The 20,519-nt window shown below is 31.5% G+C and overlaps 1 protein-coding gene and 1 pseudogene across 4 annotated transcripts in view; both read left to right on the forward strand.

Moving 5' to 3' along the window:
• LOC125843363 (probable inactive patatin-3-Kuras 1) overlaps positions 1 to 17,288 on the forward strand; it is a 49,765-nt gene extending 32,477 nt beyond the window's left edge. Inside the window, exons 3-8 of one of the 4 annotated variants that reach the window (XM_049522616.1) lie at positions 3,544 to 3,655; positions 14,934 to 15,093; positions 15,282 to 15,443; positions 15,538 to 15,825; positions 16,732 to 16,874; positions 17,022 to 17,288. In XM_049522616.1, coding sequence (XP_049378573.1) covers positions 3,544 to 3,655; positions 14,934 to 15,093; positions 15,282 to 15,443; positions 15,538 to 15,825; positions 16,732 to 16,874; positions 17,022 to 17,079 — 923 coding nt within the window. In that variant the 3' untranslated portion in view covers positions 17,080 to 17,288. The remainder of the gene's footprint in view (positions 1 to 3,543; positions 3,656 to 14,933; positions 15,094 to 15,281; positions 15,444 to 15,537; positions 15,826 to 16,731; positions 16,875 to 17,021) is intronic. The other 3 variants (XM_049522613.1, XM_049522615.1, XM_049522614.1) reach the window with 3 other exon arrangements.
• Positions 17,289 to 18,763: 1,475 nt separating this feature from the next.
• LOC125841695 (patatin-2-Kuras 1-like) overlaps positions 18,764 to 20,519 on the forward strand; it is a 7,618-nt pseudogene continuing 5,862 nt past the window's right edge.

Consider the following 20,519-nt stretch of genomic DNA (forward strand, 5'->3'; position numbering starts at 1 on the left):
AAAATGAAATATCTCTTGAAAAACATCTTACCCATGCTTAGATAAGTTCAAATATGAAATTTCATCAAAAACGGAGTTAAGATCGACCTTGAAATTCTCAATTTATCAAACTTTAACTTTACCGGGAAAGTCCAAATTGTACGCGGTTAATATGATGAAAACAATCGATGAATCAATAATTTTATGTTAAAATCAGTTTACCCATAACATAAGGATCGTAAATATACCTTTTTCATCAAAAAGGGAGTCCAAATCGATAAAACCCCAATTTTTCCCAAGAGATTTACGGATAGGGAAAAAAAACCAGATAAAGAAATTATGAGAAAATGTCAAATTGAAGGTTGAATACTAACCCTCATATTAATACGAGAAGAAACCCATAAGAATCACTCCATTCCGATCTCTAGAACTCCCGATATGCTCAAAATACCAAATGAACAGTCTTAGATTTTTATAACAGTACATGGCTGTTATGCAGCAGAAAAACAGTAGTTAATCTTTCACTAAAAAGGCCGTAATTTCCTCATACTATAATGACATGACCCGATTCTTTTTTGTAAATGTCTTAAATAATGATACGGACCTGCTCGTTCAATTGGAGCTCAATTTCGTGCTCGTTTGCCCAGTCAAATATCATTTCTACTCGGTAACAATTATTTCTTATTTGCGATAAAAGTCCAATCTCGGGTTAGCGAAAATGCACTAAAATTTGCAGATAAGTCCTATAATTCATGCTCAAAATTTCAGAACCTTCGGAATAATTTTTCGACCTTTAAAACTAATAATGAACCCTTTAGCTGCCACAATTTGCTGAAATAGTGTCAAAGCATCCAAGAAGCTTAAAAGCTCATCCAAAACTCATTTGGCACTTTCCGAACACAAACCAAATATGCTACTAGCTTGAAAAAGACATTTCGGACTCAATGAAATCGTCGTAATTTGAATTCGAGGTCTCCTTGACCCGGTATCCGATAAGGCATCAAGAAACTAACTTTAGGCTCAAATACTCGAAACGCACTCGGGGCCTCTAAAAATTCAACCAAGACTCATTCTAGACTTAGAATCACCCCCTGAATCCAACGGTGCCCTCGGAATTCCATTTCGAGCACCGGAACCTCGTTTGTTGACCAAAGTCAACTCTTGATCAAAATTTCACAACTTTAGCAACTTAGGACCTCAAATCTTCGTTTTAACTCCAAATTCGACTCCTTAAATTCTCATAGAACCGTTTCGGCATTCTAAAACTGCTGGAATTGACGGAAATCCGATTCGAGTCTCAAAACTCCAAATGACTCGAAATAGCACTTTTAACCCAACTTTAACTCTTAAAAACTCAACTTTTCATCAATTTTTCCTTTGAACCAACTTCGAAAATACAACAATTAGGACTCGGGGCAACTATCGGGAGGGATAAAACGATCATTTTATGAAAATTTCCAAAAATGACCTTTAGGGTCATTACATCCATACCTAGAATGACATCAAAATCTACCATGTCTAACTCAACTAAATCAGCCATGATGAAGTGACCCTCTTGTCCACCGCAACACTTACCTGGGTGAGTCCTACCACACTTTGCAGGTTAGAGCATGCAAGTATTAGTAATGAGAGAACTTGTGTATTATTTTAGGTAGGGATCAATTATTTATTTTATTAATTTTATTTATGAAAAACTAAACTCCTAACCAATTATCAAACGTGTTATTATTTATGCAGAATATAATACAGGTATATTCATTTCTAATTCAACTATCAAACAACCTTTAGCGCATGCACAAGAAGCCGAAATCACACTCTAGTGAGATGGAGACGTACCCAAAACGTGGAGATGGGAGTAACTCATGGGGCACCAAATATGTGGAAATAATATTGTTAGGTGTGGGAGGGTTAAATTACAATTTACAAGGTTTCTAAGTCCTTGGCCAACGACGATTTTGACTTTATTTTCAATTTCTCGATATCTCTGTCCATAATTTCATTGTCATATGATAATCAATCCATATATATATCTGGGTCATTGCCACTTTTATTGTTATCATCATTACTCCTTTGTTTGTTTTATTTGTCATGTTAGTCCATTAAAAAAAAATATCTCTCTTCTTATCAACTCTGATATGTTTGATATCATAAGATTTAAAAAATTCATATTTTAATACATTTTTAATTTAAAACCACAAAGCTTAAATTTCTTCGTTAACTTAATTTGTCAAATCAAGCTCAAAGATCGTTTTTTATATCGGAATGAGGATTTTATTTATTCTTTTAAAAATAAAGAGGTGGTGTGCTAAACAATTTCAAGTCTCATCACACATATATATTATATAATACTAATAAAGAATAGAAAAAGGAAAGGTAAACATCACTAACGACAGTTGCGGTGCAAAGTGAGTGAGGTGCGAGGGAGAGGTAAACATCAGTAATCAATCTAAGCATTTCTAATACATCGAAATTTATAGTATTAGTAATGTATGCATTATTTTTTTTAATAATATTATACAAAATTAATGCATATATATATTTTTTTAATACACTCTTATCAAACGATTCCGTGTTGTGTTAGTCGGGCCCACACCAACTATAAATTCACTTTCCTTCAATTGTGCCCACTATCCATGTGTCGAAATTTGAACGGATTTTCATACAATTTTTATTGGTTATGTCAAACTCAAAATAAAATTTCTCAACTTGTTTACGTGCCTATATATACCATGCTTGTTATATGCTCAAAGCACCAACAAAATTTAAAACACTTTGAACATATTAGTTTTTATTAATTATAATCTGCAAAATGGCAACTACTCAATCGACGAGAGGGAGTTGCTCGGATGGTAAGCACCCCTCACTTCCAACTCGAAGGTTGCGAGGAGTCACCAAGGGAGCAAAAGGGGTGGAAGCTCCTAGGGAGGGTTAAAAAAAAAAAAACTACTAAATCTTTTTTTAATTTTAATTTTTATGATATTAGTAACTACTAGTTCAACATTTGCTACGTTGGGAGAAATGGTGACTGTTCTTAGTATTGATGGAGGTGCAGTCAAGGGAATCGTTCTGGGTGTCATTCTTGAATTTCCTGAAGGACAACTTCAAGTATCGTAAAAATATTTTGTAATGTATGTACGTAAGTGTGATACTACTGTAGTCATTTCGGGTACCATTCTTGATTTTCTTGAAGGACAACTTCAGGTATCGTAAAAATATTTTTTTGTGTATGTATGTAAGTGTGACATTACAATAGTTTTTTTCTTTTTTTACGCTTGAATTGTATTTTTTCGATGCTTATTAGTGATAATGATTAGTAATAGTACTTCTATTATCGATAGAGTCATGATAAAGCTAATTATTATTCAAATAAATCATGATTTTCTTATGTTACAACTTATTTACTATTTTTTTTTAATATATAAATGTACTATCTGATTAATAAGTGAGTTATTTCTGAATTATATTTATATGACTTACTTTTGTTTTCGAGCTAGGAAGTGGACAATAATACAGATGCAAGATTTGCAGATTACTTTGATGTAATTGGAGGAACAAATACAGGAGGTTTATTGACTGCTATGATAACTACTCCAAATGAAAACAATCGGCCCTTTGCTGCTGCCAAAGATATTGTACCCTTTTACTTCGAACATGGCCCTCAGATTTTTAATTCTAGGTAGATATACATATTTATATTCCTCTGTTTTAATTTATTTATCTAATTTTAATTTGATACGGAGTTTAAGAGTGTGAAAAAAGATTTTGACTCTTCAGATATTAAATTGAAGATATGTCAAATGTATCAATATTTAATATTGTGGTCTTAAATATATCTAGTTGAAAGTTGAAATCAAAGAGTCACTATAAAGTAAAAACAATTACTTACTCTCTTTGTTCCAATTTATGTGGCACTTTTCATTTTTCGAGAGTCAAACAATTTAAGTTTGACCTAGAATTTGCGCATGAAATCTGCAATTTTTTTGAAATGAAATTTATATATACTTGTAAATTACGTAAAAAGTACTACAAGTCACAATAATTGATAATTCAGAATGTTTAAAAAATCTATAAAAAAATTACGATCAAAGATAGACTTGTTTGAATCTCGAAATCCGAAAAGTGCCACCTAAAATGGGACAGATGGAGTACATTGTTCTTAGATGGACTAAAAAAAATTAGGTCAAACAACTCAAAAGAAAGAAGGAGAATATGTTTTGAGTAATGAATTATATTTAGGAAAAAATACAACTTAATTAAGATATTATATTCTCTAAAATTTCCTACCATTAAAAAATTACAAAAATCTCTTCTCAGATACATCTTTATCCCCTCTCAGATACATCCCTCCCATTAAGTAATGCATCATTTGCAATGTATCGGACAACCAAGGAATATATCCGAGAGCAATGAAATGTTTAGTATTTTTGTACGTAATTGAGTAAACTTCTGAGATAGGACAAATTAACCCCAAATATATGAGATTTCTGTTCTTTATACTTATATTTAATTTGGTTACATTATATTATGCAGTGGTCAAATTTCTGGCCCAAAATATAATGGAAAATATCTTATGCAAGTTCTTCAAGAAAAACTTGGAGAAACTTGTTTGCATCAAGGTTTGACATCAAAACAAATAAGACAGTAATATTCACTAAGTCAAATGTAAGTCAAAATAATTATACTGATTTGTACCAAGAAAAATGTTTTTGAAAATAAGTGAATTTCTTATTTATTTTCTAGTACGTTTGATATATATATATATATTATCTTAAAAATATGTATATGTAATCTAACAAAACATTTTTAAAATGCAGTTAGCAAACTCTCCAGAATTGGATGCTAAGATGTATGACATGTTATTCCACAGCAGCAGCTCCCAAAAGCCAGTCAAAATAATTATAGTGATTTGTACCAAGAAAAATATTTTCGAAAACAAGTCAATTTCTTAATAGATTGTTGGGATAGATATATACTAATAATCACGTATTCAGATATAATATTTATTATAGAATAATTATTTATTCGGGTTTAATAGATCGATCATATATTCGTATATTGTAGATGATTTAGTGTATAGAATTTTAGCTTATACACAGAGTATTAAATCATCGGTTTTTATAAGTATAAAGTTTTTCGTTCACAATCTAGGATGAAAATTGGACATGCAATCAGTAAGATTGTAGCACAAGATTATACTAGTAATGGAGATCAATATGAGTTCCATCTTGTTGATGGTGGACACGTTACTATTTATAATGATGCAATATTTATGATGTCCAAGTAGGCACATATATACCTTTAAAATACACTATTAAATAGTGCAGGGGGTAAAAGGTCCTTTATAAAGTTTGATATCGTAATAGCAATTGAGTTAATAACTTCTTTGTATTAAACTCATCAGTTTTCATATATCTCAGTTATAGTATATGAGCATTCCCCATCTTTTCATTTTATTTATATATGATTTAGCTTCCGCATCAGTTTATTATCTTTAGTATGCTCATGATCATGCCAACAGGGTTAGCTTGAGATCACTTGTGGTCCTAGGCCCCGTGTTCGCATCTTGAGGGTAGTCTCGGGGTGTGACAAACTTGGTATTAGAGCACTAGGTTTAAGTGTCCTAGGATGTCTGAAAAGCCGCACTAGGTAGAGCCCTTTTCATGGATGTGTAGTGCGCACCACATCTAATGAGAGGGAGGCTACAAAGTGTCTTAGGAAAAATCTTCATTTTCTTGTTATTTTTATCGTGTGTAAGGTATGATCTAATTCCATTCTAACTCAACGTTCTACGTTTCAGTGATCATGCCTCCTCGTAGAGCTAACGCTAGGAATGTAAACGCAACTCCTCCAGACCCTGATCAAGAAGTGTCGAATGCAGAGTTCAGGAACACCATTAAGATGTTGGCTCAGATAACAATACATTTATCGGTTGATTTTGTAAAAATAATAATATTCAATTTATCAATTTTCCTAAATTATGCAATTATAAAATGCATCATATGAAAAATACAATCTAGATTATAAGTACCGTGAGTGGGTAGTATTCTACCACTACATCACAAATATGTTGGCTTAAGACATTTCATTTTTTATTTTTCTACACTTTCATCGATAAAGAGTATAGAAAAAATAATTTCTCAAACCATGATTCTTATTTTTTTGCATGCCTATCGATTTTGTGGTGGGTAAACATGTAACATTGTACAATTTGAAATAACTATGAAGAAGCTTGAAATTGGAAATAGTCATTTTTGGAAGAATTCAGAATCTGGAAATTTAGTTAAGTATGGAAAAAATGAGTTTTTGGTCAACTTCAAACAGTCATAACTCCTAGCTCAAGATGATTTAGGGTGTATTTCCAGTTATTTTCGGAAATCCCTTGGAATGATCTTTCCAACGCCGCCGAGTTTGCTCGATTTCGAGTTCGTATGAGTGAGTTATGCCCTTTGGAAGTTGGGCTGTTGGCACAGGGAAGTCAACCCGAATTTTGTAGGGGTATTTTGGTCTTTTCCCTAACCATTTATGTTGGTTATATTAAGGGTCTAGACTGATTTTAATTCAGTTTTCCCTTTTAAAAAGTGAGAGTTAGGGTTGTGAGTGAAGAGAAAGAAGAGGAGAAAGAGAAGAAGAAGCAAGGTTCGTCAAGATCGTCATGGTTTTCGTCGGGGGTGATCCCTATTAAGGTATGTGAGATCATAGTGTTGGGTTGGTTCATTCCCCCACACGCCAAACTCCTTTTAATTTCGAGAAAAAGATTGGTTGTGTTTGTTGAAGTCTTGTGGTTGTGTTGAAGTTTCTTGTTGATTTGAGACATGTTTCCGGTTGTGTTTTCGAGTTGAATCTATTGTATGTTGAGGGGTTTTATGATTCTAAGTGTTTGGGGCTAGAACCTTTGAAGTTAAGAAGGTTTAGAGTTGGAAAAACAAGGGATAAAAGTCAGATTTTTTGGGGAAAAAGGTTGGGGCGTCGTGCCAGCCAGCGCGCCCCAAAAGAGTTTCTGAACTCTCACCCTTGGGGCGGCGCGCCATGCAGAGCGCCCCACCAGGCCTTCTGAACTTTGAGGGCTGGCGCCCCGCGCCTCTCAGACCGCTAAGGACGCCAATCCTTCCCCACTTTTTCATACATGTTCCTTGGTAATGTACATATGTTTTATAGTTGTTTTCAACACTCTAAGGTACATCTAAACATCCCAAACTCATCCATAAACATGAGATCATTACCCTTGAGTTCATAATCCAATTCGAGGAAAGTTTGGATCAAAGTCAAGTGAAGTTAGAGTCAAGCTTAGAAGTTAAGAAGTAAGTCAAAGCAAGTCTTTAAAGTTGTTCAAGAGTCTTTATTGAACGTTTTAACTTCGTTTTTAAGGCTCAAGTTTCAAGTTAAGCCAAGAGTATAAAGTTGAGTTCATTACTCAAAAGTTATTAGGGATCTAAGTATTCCCAAAGAAGTTTTAAAGAAATGTTTTCACATTTAAACAATATTGGAAACTGAGATCTCCAAAGAGCCTTTGAGCTAGTTTTCCAGAAAAGAGTAATCGCTTTCTAAATGAAGCAAGAGAGGAAACTGAGATTTCCAAGATAGCCTTTGAGCTAAGTTTTTGAGTAATTATCTCAAATCAGCAGAAAGAAATATGTTTTAAAAACATAAGAGCCAGTACATTTTTGGGAGTAGTATTGAGCACCGAATTGGAGGAGCGTTCAAAGGACTCACAGCCCCCATAGAACCATGTAGCCATCATGGGTAGAAGAGGTTCATACTTTTTAGATGAATCCTTTTCAAATTAGACTAGTGGATCCATTAGGCAGTTCAGGTCCTATACCTTTGGCCGGGAATAGGATGCTCTGGTAGCGTGAGGTTGATCGCTGTATCATCACTATAGCTCTTATGTGATGGTTATCGGTTAGAGAAACTCCCACAACAATTATTGTATCTTTAAATACATCAGTTCATTTGTATTTCTACATACATCTCAGACTTATTGTATCTTTGTATACACACAGAGTTTATAGCATGTTTTAAACAACATTTCTTTATATTGCACTTGTTTTAAATTGCCTTATATTGAAATGAGTCAGTCAGGTTGAGTTGAGTTGAGTCAGGTAAGTTATTCAGTTTCTTCCAGATTTCCTTCTAGCCTATGTTGCTTAGCTTTCCAGCTCACATACTCGTACATTCAATGTACTGATGCCAGTTGGCCTGCATCTTGTGAAGATGCAGACGCAGGTACCCAGGATCAGCATCCAGCACGCCGTTGATCCAGCTAAGCACTCCAGAGTCAGTGGTGAGCCTCTTTGCTTTCCGGAGGACTCTGTTATTTTGTGTTCCTAGTTTTGTTTTATTAGGATGTTGCGGGGTCTGTCCCAACATCCATCTCAGTGTTATAGAGGTTTCATAGATAGTCAGTCAGTTAGTATTGAGTCTCTCATCTATGTATATATATAAAAATATTCTATTTTGAGACTCGAGTTGCCTTTTTGGCTAGATTTTTATCAGTTAGGTTGTTTTATGACCTTTCATTGCATGGAGTTATTGCACTGAGTTAAGAAAGCCAGGCCAAGGGTTCGCTTGGGGCCAACAATGGTCTTCGAGTGCCAGTCCCACCCAGGGTATAGGCTCGGGGCATGACAAACTTGGTATCAGAGCCCAGAGTTCAAGAGTCCTAGGGAGTCTATGAAGCCGTGCCTATAGAGTCCTAGTTATTGGTGTGAAGCGCGCCACATCTATAATTGGGAGGCTACGACATTTAGGAAGATTTCTCATTTCTTTCACACTCATCTCGTGCGTTAGAGTTTATCTCTAAAAAGTTTCAGTTTCCGAATGAGTCAGTCATAGAGTGGAGTAGTAGTTCATCAGTGCCTAAGGGTCGTTTCATTTCGTACATTAAGGCGAGAAAGTTAGTTTTGAAGGGTTGTGTCTATCACTTAGTCCGAGTTCAACAAGGACATTTGCGGTGCTAAACAATTTCAAGTCTCATCACACATATATATTATATATTACTAATAAAGAATAGAAAAAGGAAAGGTAAACATAACTAACGACAGTTGCGGTGCAAAGTGAGTGAGGTAAACATCACTAATAGACTAACATGTGTAAGAGAATCTAATCTAATCAATTTATAAAATCCAAAGGACTTTGCTTCCTGAGACTCGTAATAATAATAAATAGTACCACCTTGTAATTTAAAAATCTAACACGTTTTTAATAATACACTTCAACTAATTCCACGTTTTTAATAACACACACACACATATATATACTAGTTTTGACGCACGTGTATTGCACGTGAATATCAAATAATGTATTACGTTAAAAATAATGTGAATATTATTAAATTAAAAAATTAAGTAAACAATTATAAAATAAATGATAAAGTATAAGTTTCTATGAATAATGGATGTAAGCTTTCTTATAATTACTACTGAAAGTTAGTCACTTTTAAAATCTTTTAGTTACACCTCCTCTTAAATATATTTTCTCCTTCCTCCCCTAAAGTGCATTACTTAGTTATTATTGTATTGTTGGAGTTTTTACTTTTAATATGATATACTATAAATAAATATTGATGTAAAATATAAAAGATATACTAAATTGGATATTATTAGTTGGAGTAATATATTAATTAACATTCATGTTAGGGAGTGTTCAAATTTTATTGAACTTTGAGATTGTCAACGTCTGAAAATCAAACGTGAGTTTTTAAGAATAGAAGAATAGAAAACATAAAAAAAACCGTAGTTTAAAAATGTGAAGAAACCCCTTCATATATAGTTAACAAAGGGTAGTATGAGAATGCGCATATTGTTTCGTATCATAAAAGTTACAACCATTAGAAAAGGGCACAACTCATCGGAAAAGTCAAAACTCTTTGGAAAAGTCGTAACCATTCAATGTGAAATGCTGTCTTCTTTTAATATAATATAATATAACATAAATTAATAAGTAAATATATAAAATATAGAAGAAATACTAAATTGGATGCTCTAAGAAAAAGAACAACAACAATGAAAAACTTCAAAATATTATAGTTTAAAAATTTGAGAAAACCCCTCTTTTTATAGCGCCAACAAAGGGTAGTGCATAAAAAATGCTTATTGTTATCAAAAAAGTGTCACAACCCTTCAAAAAGGTCACAACTCATCAGAAAAGCCATAGCTGTTTGGAAATGTCACAATCCTACGGAAAAGTCACAACTTTTCTGAAATGTCGCAACCCTATATCACAACCCTTCGAAAGGGTTACAACTCATCGAAAAAGTTATAACTCTTTGGAAATGTCACAACCCTTTAATGTGAAAAGGTCCCTTTTTTAATATAATATAAAATAAATAAATAAAATACAATATTAAATATATAAGATATACTATATTTGGTGTTTTAAGTTAGTGGTATTATAATAATTTATCATTTAAGTTATGTAGTTCATTCTTTTAAGTTAGTATAGAAGATAAAATAAGATAGATATAGATTTATCTAATTTTAATTTGATATGAAATTTTATAAAATAAAGAAGACTTTTAATTTAAGGATATGTATAATATATAAAAATGTATTTTAACTTTATGGTCATAAAGATGCGCCCCCAACCACCAAGAAAAAAGAGCATTCATATTAAACTGAATAAAAACAAAAGTACAACAATAAATTGGAAACAGAGGAGTACTTATTAAATCTAGTTTGGACTCTTCAAACAATAGTTTTTGATCAAATCTTTTTTCTCCAATAGTTTGAGAGTTTTCACAACTTAAACACCAAGTAGTAGTTTGTGCAACAAAAGCCATTGAACTTCTTGTCAAGTAGAAGTTGTTGCAAAAATATATTTATGGCAATGAAAATGAGTACATATTTGGACTCTTTAAACAAGTTTTTGATCAAATCTTTTTTCTCCAACAGTTTGAGACTTTTCACAACTTGAACACCAAGTTGTAGTTTGTGCAACAAAAAATCATTGAACTTCTTGTAAAGTAGAAGTTGTTGCAAAAATATATTTATGGCTATGAAAATGAGTACATATAAACTTTTCTTCGTCTAAAATACTTTAATATTAAGAAATAGTAAATAAGTAAAACAAAAGGGAAATTAATGTTTATATAGTAATAACTATTTTGAAGCAAACTTAATGAGAGTTTAAATCACATAAGTAGCATTGATAAATAAAGTCATTCTTTTGTCTTGAGCATAAAAAACTTATTGTGAAAATTCTCTAAATTTCGGAAAAGATATTCAGAAGCATTAATCTACATCTCAAGAGTATTTGTTGACAAAAACAAATGAATTTAGACTACATCATGTTAACTTCATATATTGAAACATTACATACTAATGTATATATTAAGCAAAAGAATAATTATTATATCATCAAAATTATTTTCCTCAAGTACTCGAGGTTATGGAACATACCCTCTTAGGATGGAATGACTTACTTCATCATAATAGTGGTACCTCATATTTCCACTAAACTTCGAATTCACTCAACGACAATAAATCACACAAAAAAATTTAAAATGCAAGAAGAAGAGTTGAAGATTAAAAAGCTTGTGGCTGAAAAATGAGAGGAAGCCCCTCTATTTATAGTCAACAAAGGGTAGAATGAAGAAATGTTTTTTGTGTCTTATCTGAAAAGTCATGACCTTTTCAAGAAGTCACAACCCTTTGGAAAAGTCACAACTTATTGAAAAAGTCACAACTCTTTGAAAAGTCACAACTTATTGAAAAAGTCACAACTCTTTGGAAAAGTCACAACTCATCGAAAAATCACAACCCTTCGAAAAAAGTCACAACTTATCGAAAAAGTCACAACTCATTGAAAAAGTCACAACCTAAGTTAGGGATATTATAGTAATTTGACATTCAAGTTAGGAGTTCATGCTTTTAAGGATATATAAGGTTTTGATGAGCAATTATGTCTTTAAACGTACCAATGCATGCATTAAAATCCTTTGAATTATTAATGCTATGAATTTCCATGTATTATTTATAAGCATTAGTTATACACATGTCAAAAATTGTACCCAACAAGGTACTAATAATACACAAAGATAAGTGCATGCATTATTTTTTTTTTCTAATGCACTCTACCAAACTAGCCCTTAAGTGCGCATAAGAATAATGTTGAATAAAATGTATTAGTAATGTTTACATTAATAATGTTGGATTAGTTATGCTGCATTATTTCTTTTACATTGCTGAATATGATGTATTAGAAATAACAAGTCTTACATAACTTCTATAAAAAATATATTTTTTTACAAAAATACCTTCTACACTCTTTAGCTTTGAATAATGGAAAATATTTTGAGAAAAATTTGAGGGATTGTTATATCAGTAATCAATCTAAGCATTCCTAATACATCGAAATTCATGGTATTAGTAATGCATGCATTATTTTTTCTAATAATATTACACAAAGCTAATGCATATATTATTTTTTCTAATACACTCTATCAAACGACTCCTTGTTGTGTTAGTCGGGCCCACACCAACTATAAATTCACTTTCCTTCAATTGGGCCCACTGTCCACGTGTCGAAATTTGAACGGATTTTCATACAACTTTTATTGGTTATGTCAAACTCAAAAACTTTTATTGGTTATGTCAAACTCAAAATAAAATTTCTCAACTAGTTTACGTGACTATATATACCATGCTTGTTATATGTTCAAAGCACCCAAAAAAAAATTAAATACACTTTGAGATATTACTTTTTATTAATTATAATCTGCAAAATGGCAACTACTAAATCTTTTACAATTTTAATTTTTATGATGTTAGCAACTACTTGTTCAACATTTGCTACGTTGGGAGAAATGGTGACTGTTCTTAGTATTGATGGATGTGGAATTAAGGGAATCATTCTGGCTACCATTCTCGAATTTCTCTTCAGATATCGTAAAAATATTTTGTTATGTATGTACGTAAGTGTGACACTACAATAGTCATTCCGGGTACCATCTTTATTTTTTTGAAGGACAACTTCAGATATCGCAAAAATATTTTTTCGTGTATGTATGTAAGTGTTACATTACAATAAGTTTTTTCTTTTTTTACGCTTGAATTGTATTTTTTCTATGCTTATTAGTGAGATTGATTAGTAATAGTACTTCTATTGTCGATAGGGTCATGATAAAGCTAATTATTATTCAAATAAATCATGGTTTTCTTATGTTACAACTTATTTACTAGTTTTGTAGTAATTGTTTTTGATTTATTCACTGACTTTTATATCGGAGTATATATATTTCCACAAATATTTATTTCATATGAAAACAAGATGGTACATAACAAAACCCTGACCAACTTTGTACACTTTTTGAATTAGTAGACATGGCTAGGAGTGGACCCACGCTGAATGAAGGGGTGTCAAGCGTTACCCTTTCCTCGAAACTTTTTACTAAATATATATATTTAACGAAATGACATTACTAATTGACTGTAGTTACCTATTGGCGTGTTGCAGCAACGGAGTCAGGATTTTTGTCAAGGATGTTCATACTTTAAGACAAGTAAAAAAAAATAAACCTTGTTGGTCAGATTATCAAAACGGAACTATAACTTTTGTTCTCTTTTTTAAGAGAAAAAATGGAACTAATTTTTTTTAAATAAAATGACTAAGTCTGGGCTCAAACCCAAGCCTCCAAGTCAAATTTGAACCGCATTAACTACTGGGCTAGCTTTCTTTGCTATCTCAATGGTGTTCAACAATTAGTATATATCTAAAAATCTTGATATTTAACATATATACTCACAAAAATTTTCCGACGAAGGTTTTTCATGATCTGACCACTCTCGCTAATTAGGTGTAGCTCCGCCCCTGACGTGTTGGTTCTTTGGTTTATTTTGTAGTAGAATTGAACTCAAGACCTTTTCTACCTTAAAAGCTAGTCTAAACAAATAAGTCAAGGATAAAACCTTCTTATATGTATGATAATTAAAAAATTTATTTTTCCTTCTATAAATATCGACAACGTTTTCTAAAAATTTTGCATACGCCACTTAACCCAACCATATGATTCACAACTATTTGGTGATGACTTAAGAAAAATCTATATAAACTTGAAAAATAATTTTCTGAGCCTGATACAACTTATTTAAGATGAGTAATTCACTATATAAATGTATCTGATTAATAAGTGAGTTGTTTTTGAGTCATTATGTTTCAATTTATACGACTTACTTTTTTTTCCGTGAGTCAGGAAGTGGACAATAATACAGATGCAAGACTTGCAGATTACTTTGATGTAATTGGAGGAACAGGTACAGGAGGTTTATTGACTGGTATGATAACTACTCCAAATGAAAACAATCGACCCTTTGCTGCTGCTAAAGATATTATACCTTTTTACTTCAAACATGGACGTAAGATTTTTGAACCTAGGTATATTTATATTCCTTTGTTTTAATTTATTTATCTAATTTTAACTTGATACAAAGTTTAAGAGCGTGAAAAAAGATTTTTGAATCTTCTGATATTAAATTGAAGATATGTCAAACGTATCAAAATATCATTTGACATCATGACCTTAAATATGTCAAGTTGGAAAGTTGAAATCAAAAAGTCGCTAAAAAGTAGAAAAAAATTCATTTTTCTTAGATGGACTTAAAATAAAGAATAGGTCAAACAACTCGAAATGGACCGAAAGAAAGAAGAAGAATAATTTTTTAAGTAAATACACAACTTAAGATATTATATTCTCTAAAATTTCCTACCATTAAAAAAATTACAAAAATCGATCTCTTCTCACATACATCTCTATCCCCTCTCAGATACATCCCTCTCATTAAGTAATGCATCATTTGCAATATATCGGACAGCCAAGAAATATATCTGAGAGCAATGAAATATTTAGTATTTTTGTACGTAATTGAGTAAACTTCTGAGACAAGATATAATTAACCCCAAATATATGAGATTTATGTTCTTTATACTTATATTTAATTTGGTTACATTATATTATGCAGTGGTCTTCAAATTTTTGGCCCAAAATATGATGGAAAATATCTTATGCAAGTTCTTCAAGAAAAACTTGGAGAAACTCGTGTGCATCAAGCTTTGACAGAAGTTGCCATCTCAAGCTTTGACATCAAAACAAATAAGCCAGTAATATTCACTAAGTCAAATGTATGTCAAAATAATTATAGTCATGATTTGTACCAAGAAAAATGTTTTTGAAAACAAGTGAATTTGTTATTTAATATTTTCTAGTACGTTTGGTAAATAGATACAAAAATATATATTATCTTAAAAATATGTATATGTAATCTAGCAAAACATTTTGATGATGAGATCGGATTTTTAAAAAAATGCAGTTAGCAAAAACTCCAGAATTGGATGCTAAGATGTATGACATATGTTATTCCACAGCAGCAGCTCCAACATATTTTCCTCCACATTACTTTGCTACTAATACTAGTAATGGAGATCAATATGACTTCAATCTTGTTGATGGTGATGTTGCTGCTGGTGATCCGGTACTAATACTACTTTCGATTCAATTTTTGATCGATCATGCATATATGTTTTCTCGAAATATCTAATCAATACTATTATGTGTTGTACGTGCAGTCGTTATTATCCATTAGCGTTGCAACGAGACTTGCACAAGAGGATCCAGCATTTGCTTCAATTAGGTCGTTGAATTACAAACAAATGTTGTTGCTCTCATTAGGCACTGGCACTACTTCAGAGTTATATAAAAACTATACAGCAGAAGAGGCAGCTAAATGGGGTATTCTACAATGGCTGTTACCTTTACAGGAAATGAGAAGTGCAGCAAGTTCTTACATGAATGATTATTACCTTTCTACTGTTTTTCAAGCTCTTGATTCACAAAACAATTACCTCAGGGTTCAAGTAAGTCCCAACTATTATTATTATTATCGGGAACTTACATAAATCTCACTAATCTAGTTTGCAATATTACCTATTTTACCATATTTTGATGTATCTAGGATACATGGTCAAAGTTAGGTGTAATTAGTTCTAGATACATTCTATCCAAGTGGATTCACATGGATCAGTGACGGATTCAGGATTTACATTAATAGGGGGTTTGGAAGAAAAAAAAAGAGTTGTACTGCCTAAGATTTGATCTTCGATCCTTAAGGTGAGTTTTGAACCCCTCAACCACTGAGCCAACCTTACATTTAGGAGGTTCAAAATCACTATATAGCTAACACAAAAATTCTTAAAATTACCTTAAATATACAACGAAACTAATTTTTTGTCGTGAACCCCCTCGTCAACCTCTAGGGCCGCCCCTGTCTAGAATACATTAGCAAATCTTGCTCGCTCTCTCTCCAATCTCGCTTACCACTCTCCCATGTATTTGGTATCCCCGATACATGTGAATCACACCAGATGCATACAGATACATGTATCTAGTGCGATTTGCATGAATCTGGGATACATACGAATCTCGCTTGCTTTTCTCCCTATTTTTGTGTATCTGGTAGCAATAATACATATATCTAAGTATATTTTTCTTAATANGCGATTTGCATGTATCTCAGATACATACTAATCTTGCTTGCTTTTCTCCCTATTTTTGTGTATCTGGTAGCAAAAATACATATATCTAAGTATATTTTTCTTAATATATGGTAGAAAACTCTTAATAAATGGTAAGATACGTAAAATTTTAAAAGTATATATGATAGTGAAGTATATCTAATTATGTAGTTTTTTCATTATTACTATTATTTTATAATATGCATGTCATATTTTCTTTGCTAACGATACGAGTATATTTAATTCCAGGAAAATGCATTAACAGGCACAGCTACTAAATTTGATGATGCTTCTGTGGCTAATATGATATTATTAGTACAAGTTGGTGAAAACTTATTGAAGAAATCAGTTTCCGAAGACAATCATGAAACCTATGAGGTAGCTCTAAAGAGGTAAAACTCTGACGCGTTTGATTCTGTCGGTGGTTGAAATAATTCTTTTTTTTTTCATATTACTATATCTCGTCAGTCAATATTATTCATATTAGATTTCTTATAAATTTATTTTATTGCTAATTAAAATAGTTTATTTTGCTGTAGGTTTGCAAAATTGCTCTCTGATAGGAAGAAATTCCGAGCAAACAAAGCGTCTTTTTAATTCAAGGTCTCGAGTTGTGTTAGTAACCTTACTATGGTAAATAATAAGCGCTTGCAATATTTATGATTGAGCGCATTTAAGTATTTCAACCTCAAAAATAAAGGAGTTTGAGGGATAAATTTCAGTAGAAATGTCTCTCTATGTAATGTATGTTTGGATTATGTAACCTTTTGGTTGTGTTAAATGTTTAAATAAATTATCGTGATTTTGTGTTTTGGCATTTGAATTTTCTTTTCTAAGCAAAAAGAAAAAAAATATATAATTTGAAGTGCCAAATTAATATTATACAAATAATTATGATATGATATAAGAGATTCTTGAACTTTAGATATCCTAGATGAATGAGAAAAAAAATAGTACTAGGGTGAATTAACAATATAATGTAATTGAAGTTAAATACACGAAATAATATATATTTGTTCATCATTTGCACAAAATGTTAAGAAGGTATATTGACACATATTAAAAGAAGTTGACGGTGATGAGGTAACTATCAGCGTAATTGTTGAGGAAAAATAAGCTGAGGAAAATGAATCAATTGGGGGAGAAGGGGAAGAATCAGATAATGAATATGAAACTAATTAACGAGAAGGAAGAATGAGACAATGATGAAAATGAAACAAGTGAAGATAAAGAATGGAAGATTAACGACTAACATTTTGATTTATTTTTTTCAAAAATAATTTATTCAATACTTATTAATTTCTTCATGTTAATGTGAACTTATATGCAAGTGGGTACCAACAATTAATCAGACATCCTCAATATGTTTGGCCAATCTCTAAAATCAACTTATTGTGAAAAGTCTTTTTAGAAAGTGTTTTTAAAAAAGTATTTGCTGGTGAGAAATAATTTGTTTTTAACCAATAAATAAAAATGAACTTTTTAGCATCAATTAATATTTGACCAAACTTTTTTAAAGTACTTTTAAGTGTATCTTGCTTTAAAGTGTTTCAAGAGAAAATTTATACTTTCTTAGCTTCTGAAAACAGCTTCTAGTCTACATACTATGGAAAAACATTTATTTTCTCCCAAAAATTTAGTCAAATGCCTCATTTTTTAAAATAAGTTTGGTCAAGTCAAACTAATACACTTGGTCAAACATCTTTTATAAGTCAATTTGACCAACTTATAAGATTAAATTTTTTTTGGATGAGATTATGATTTATGACTTATAGGTCAAAAGTAATAAATTAGGAATTCTAATTATAATTTTTGACTTATTTTTCATCTGTTTGACTCAAAAGTCATAGTTAAGAATTCTAATTCATGATTTTTAACAATTTTTTTGTCTTTTTGACTTTAACACAAATGTTTAAAAATACTTATATATTTTATTCAAACACTATAAAAATATTTTAAAGTTATTTTACCATTTAAAATAAATTAATCCAAATAAGCTCTTAGTCAAACGCCCTCTAAAATAGAAAAAAACAAGAGTAACAAATAGAGAAAATTAATTCATAGACAGAAAGTAATAAGATATAACCTTAAAATTGACCAAATGTGCACACATTTGTAATAATATATATGGTTACACAAAACAAAAAATTAAGTAAAAAATATCTAATGATTAATATTGCATAGGCGTTCATTTAACATGATAATGATTAATTTTAATTTATCAAATTTAACCTATATAAAATATTAAAATATTTCGATCGAGTGGATTCATTTAACCCACATGGGTCCAGCTCGGCTTACAAATTTAATAATTGTTAGATTACTCTGCTAACAAATCCGATTACAAAGAGTAAATGACTATCTTAAACTTAAACCAGAGACTTTTCATGTGAGTATATAAACCCTCGCTTGTTAGGCGATGCTTTTGTACTCCAAAAATGATTGTCAACTAGTCTTGCTTTTTTTGAAGGACAACTTCAGGTATCGACGTATCATAACTATGTTTTTTTTAAATGTATGTGTGTGGGTGTGGCATTACTATATATTTTTTACATTTGAATTGTATTATTTGATGATTATCATGCTGGGATCGAAATAAAAAGATGACATATCAAAACTAATTATTAAAAATCTTTTATGACGATAAATCAGACAACAAATCTATTATAAGGATCTCGTATGTCCACAACCCGATCTATATATGAAAAAATTGTCAGATTGAAAGGTTATCTCACAATCCTTCATGAAAATCTTCTTTAAAACCTATATCGTGTTTATTAAGAAATAGTGACTGTCTTTCATGTTAGATTTATCATTAGACTTTGTTACGTGTCGAAAAAGGCGTTATTGCGACGATCCTGAGAAAGATTACTTTTGAGTCAGGAATTGGATGGTAAAGATGCAAGAGTTGTAGATTACTTTGATGTGATTGCTGGAACAAGTACAAGTACAAGTGGAATATTAGCCACTATGATCACTGCTCCAAATGAAAAGAATCTTCCCTTTTGTGCTGCCAAAGATATTATATCCTTTTACTTTGAGCATGGCCCAAGGATTTTCCCACCTAGGTACATAATTATTTTTAAATACTATGAGTTGTCCAAATATTATATGACATCTAAGCTTAGGATAAGAAGTTTCACATCAGTAAAACATATAAAAGATATTTGGTATACAAATAAGAAAGTCTTACCAATTAATAACGCTAGTGGATTGGACCGTCACAAATGATATCAGAGCTGATCATGTGTCTGTTTTGTCGATGTGACCCTGACTTCAACTGAGTTTAGGCAAATTCTGATAAAGCGGAAAAAATTGTAGTGCTGAGTCTAGACAAATCTCATGCGGTGGGGTAAGCCTCAGCAAGGGCGTTGAGTCAATTGAGGGGGTGTATGTGACACCCCAACTTAAGATAAGAAAACCTCAAAAAATAAGAAATCCTCAACAAGGATATTGAGTCCATAGAAAGGATGTATGCGACATCCTAACTTAAAATAAAAAGTCTCACATCAACACAATACAGGGAAAATGTTGGGTATATTAATAAATAGGTCTTACCAACAAGCTAACAATATCACTGACAAACTGGGCTGCCACATATTATTTCCATTCTACAACAACATATGTGTATAGGTCAAGTCAATATTGAAATATGTTTTAATACAAAAATTTGGTTTCAATTACAGTGCATTGCCTCCAATTATTGCTCCCAAATATGATGGAAAATATCTTCACAAAGTTTTGCAAGATAAGTTGAGAGAGACTTGTTTGCATCAAGCTTTAACAAATGTTGTCATTCCAACCTTTGACATCAAGAAAAATCAACCAATAATATTCACTAAGTCCAAGGTAAATCTTTCATATATTATATTAACTTATTAATCGATTTAAAATTTATTCGAATTAAAATGAGTTGAGTTATAATGAATTAAAATGTTTTTCCTAAAAATATTTTAGCAAGATTGGGTCAATTTTTCTACATATCATTTCAATTTTTTAATAGGGTGAGTCAATAAATGAACGGATCAATGATCTGT

This window comes from Solanum stenotomum, chromosome 10 (genome assembly GCF_019186545.1).
Source record: "Solanum stenotomum isolate F172 chromosome 10, ASM1918654v1, whole genome shotgun sequence".
NCBI lineage: Eukaryota > Viridiplantae > Streptophyta > Magnoliopsida > Solanales > Solanaceae > Solanum > Solanum stenotomum.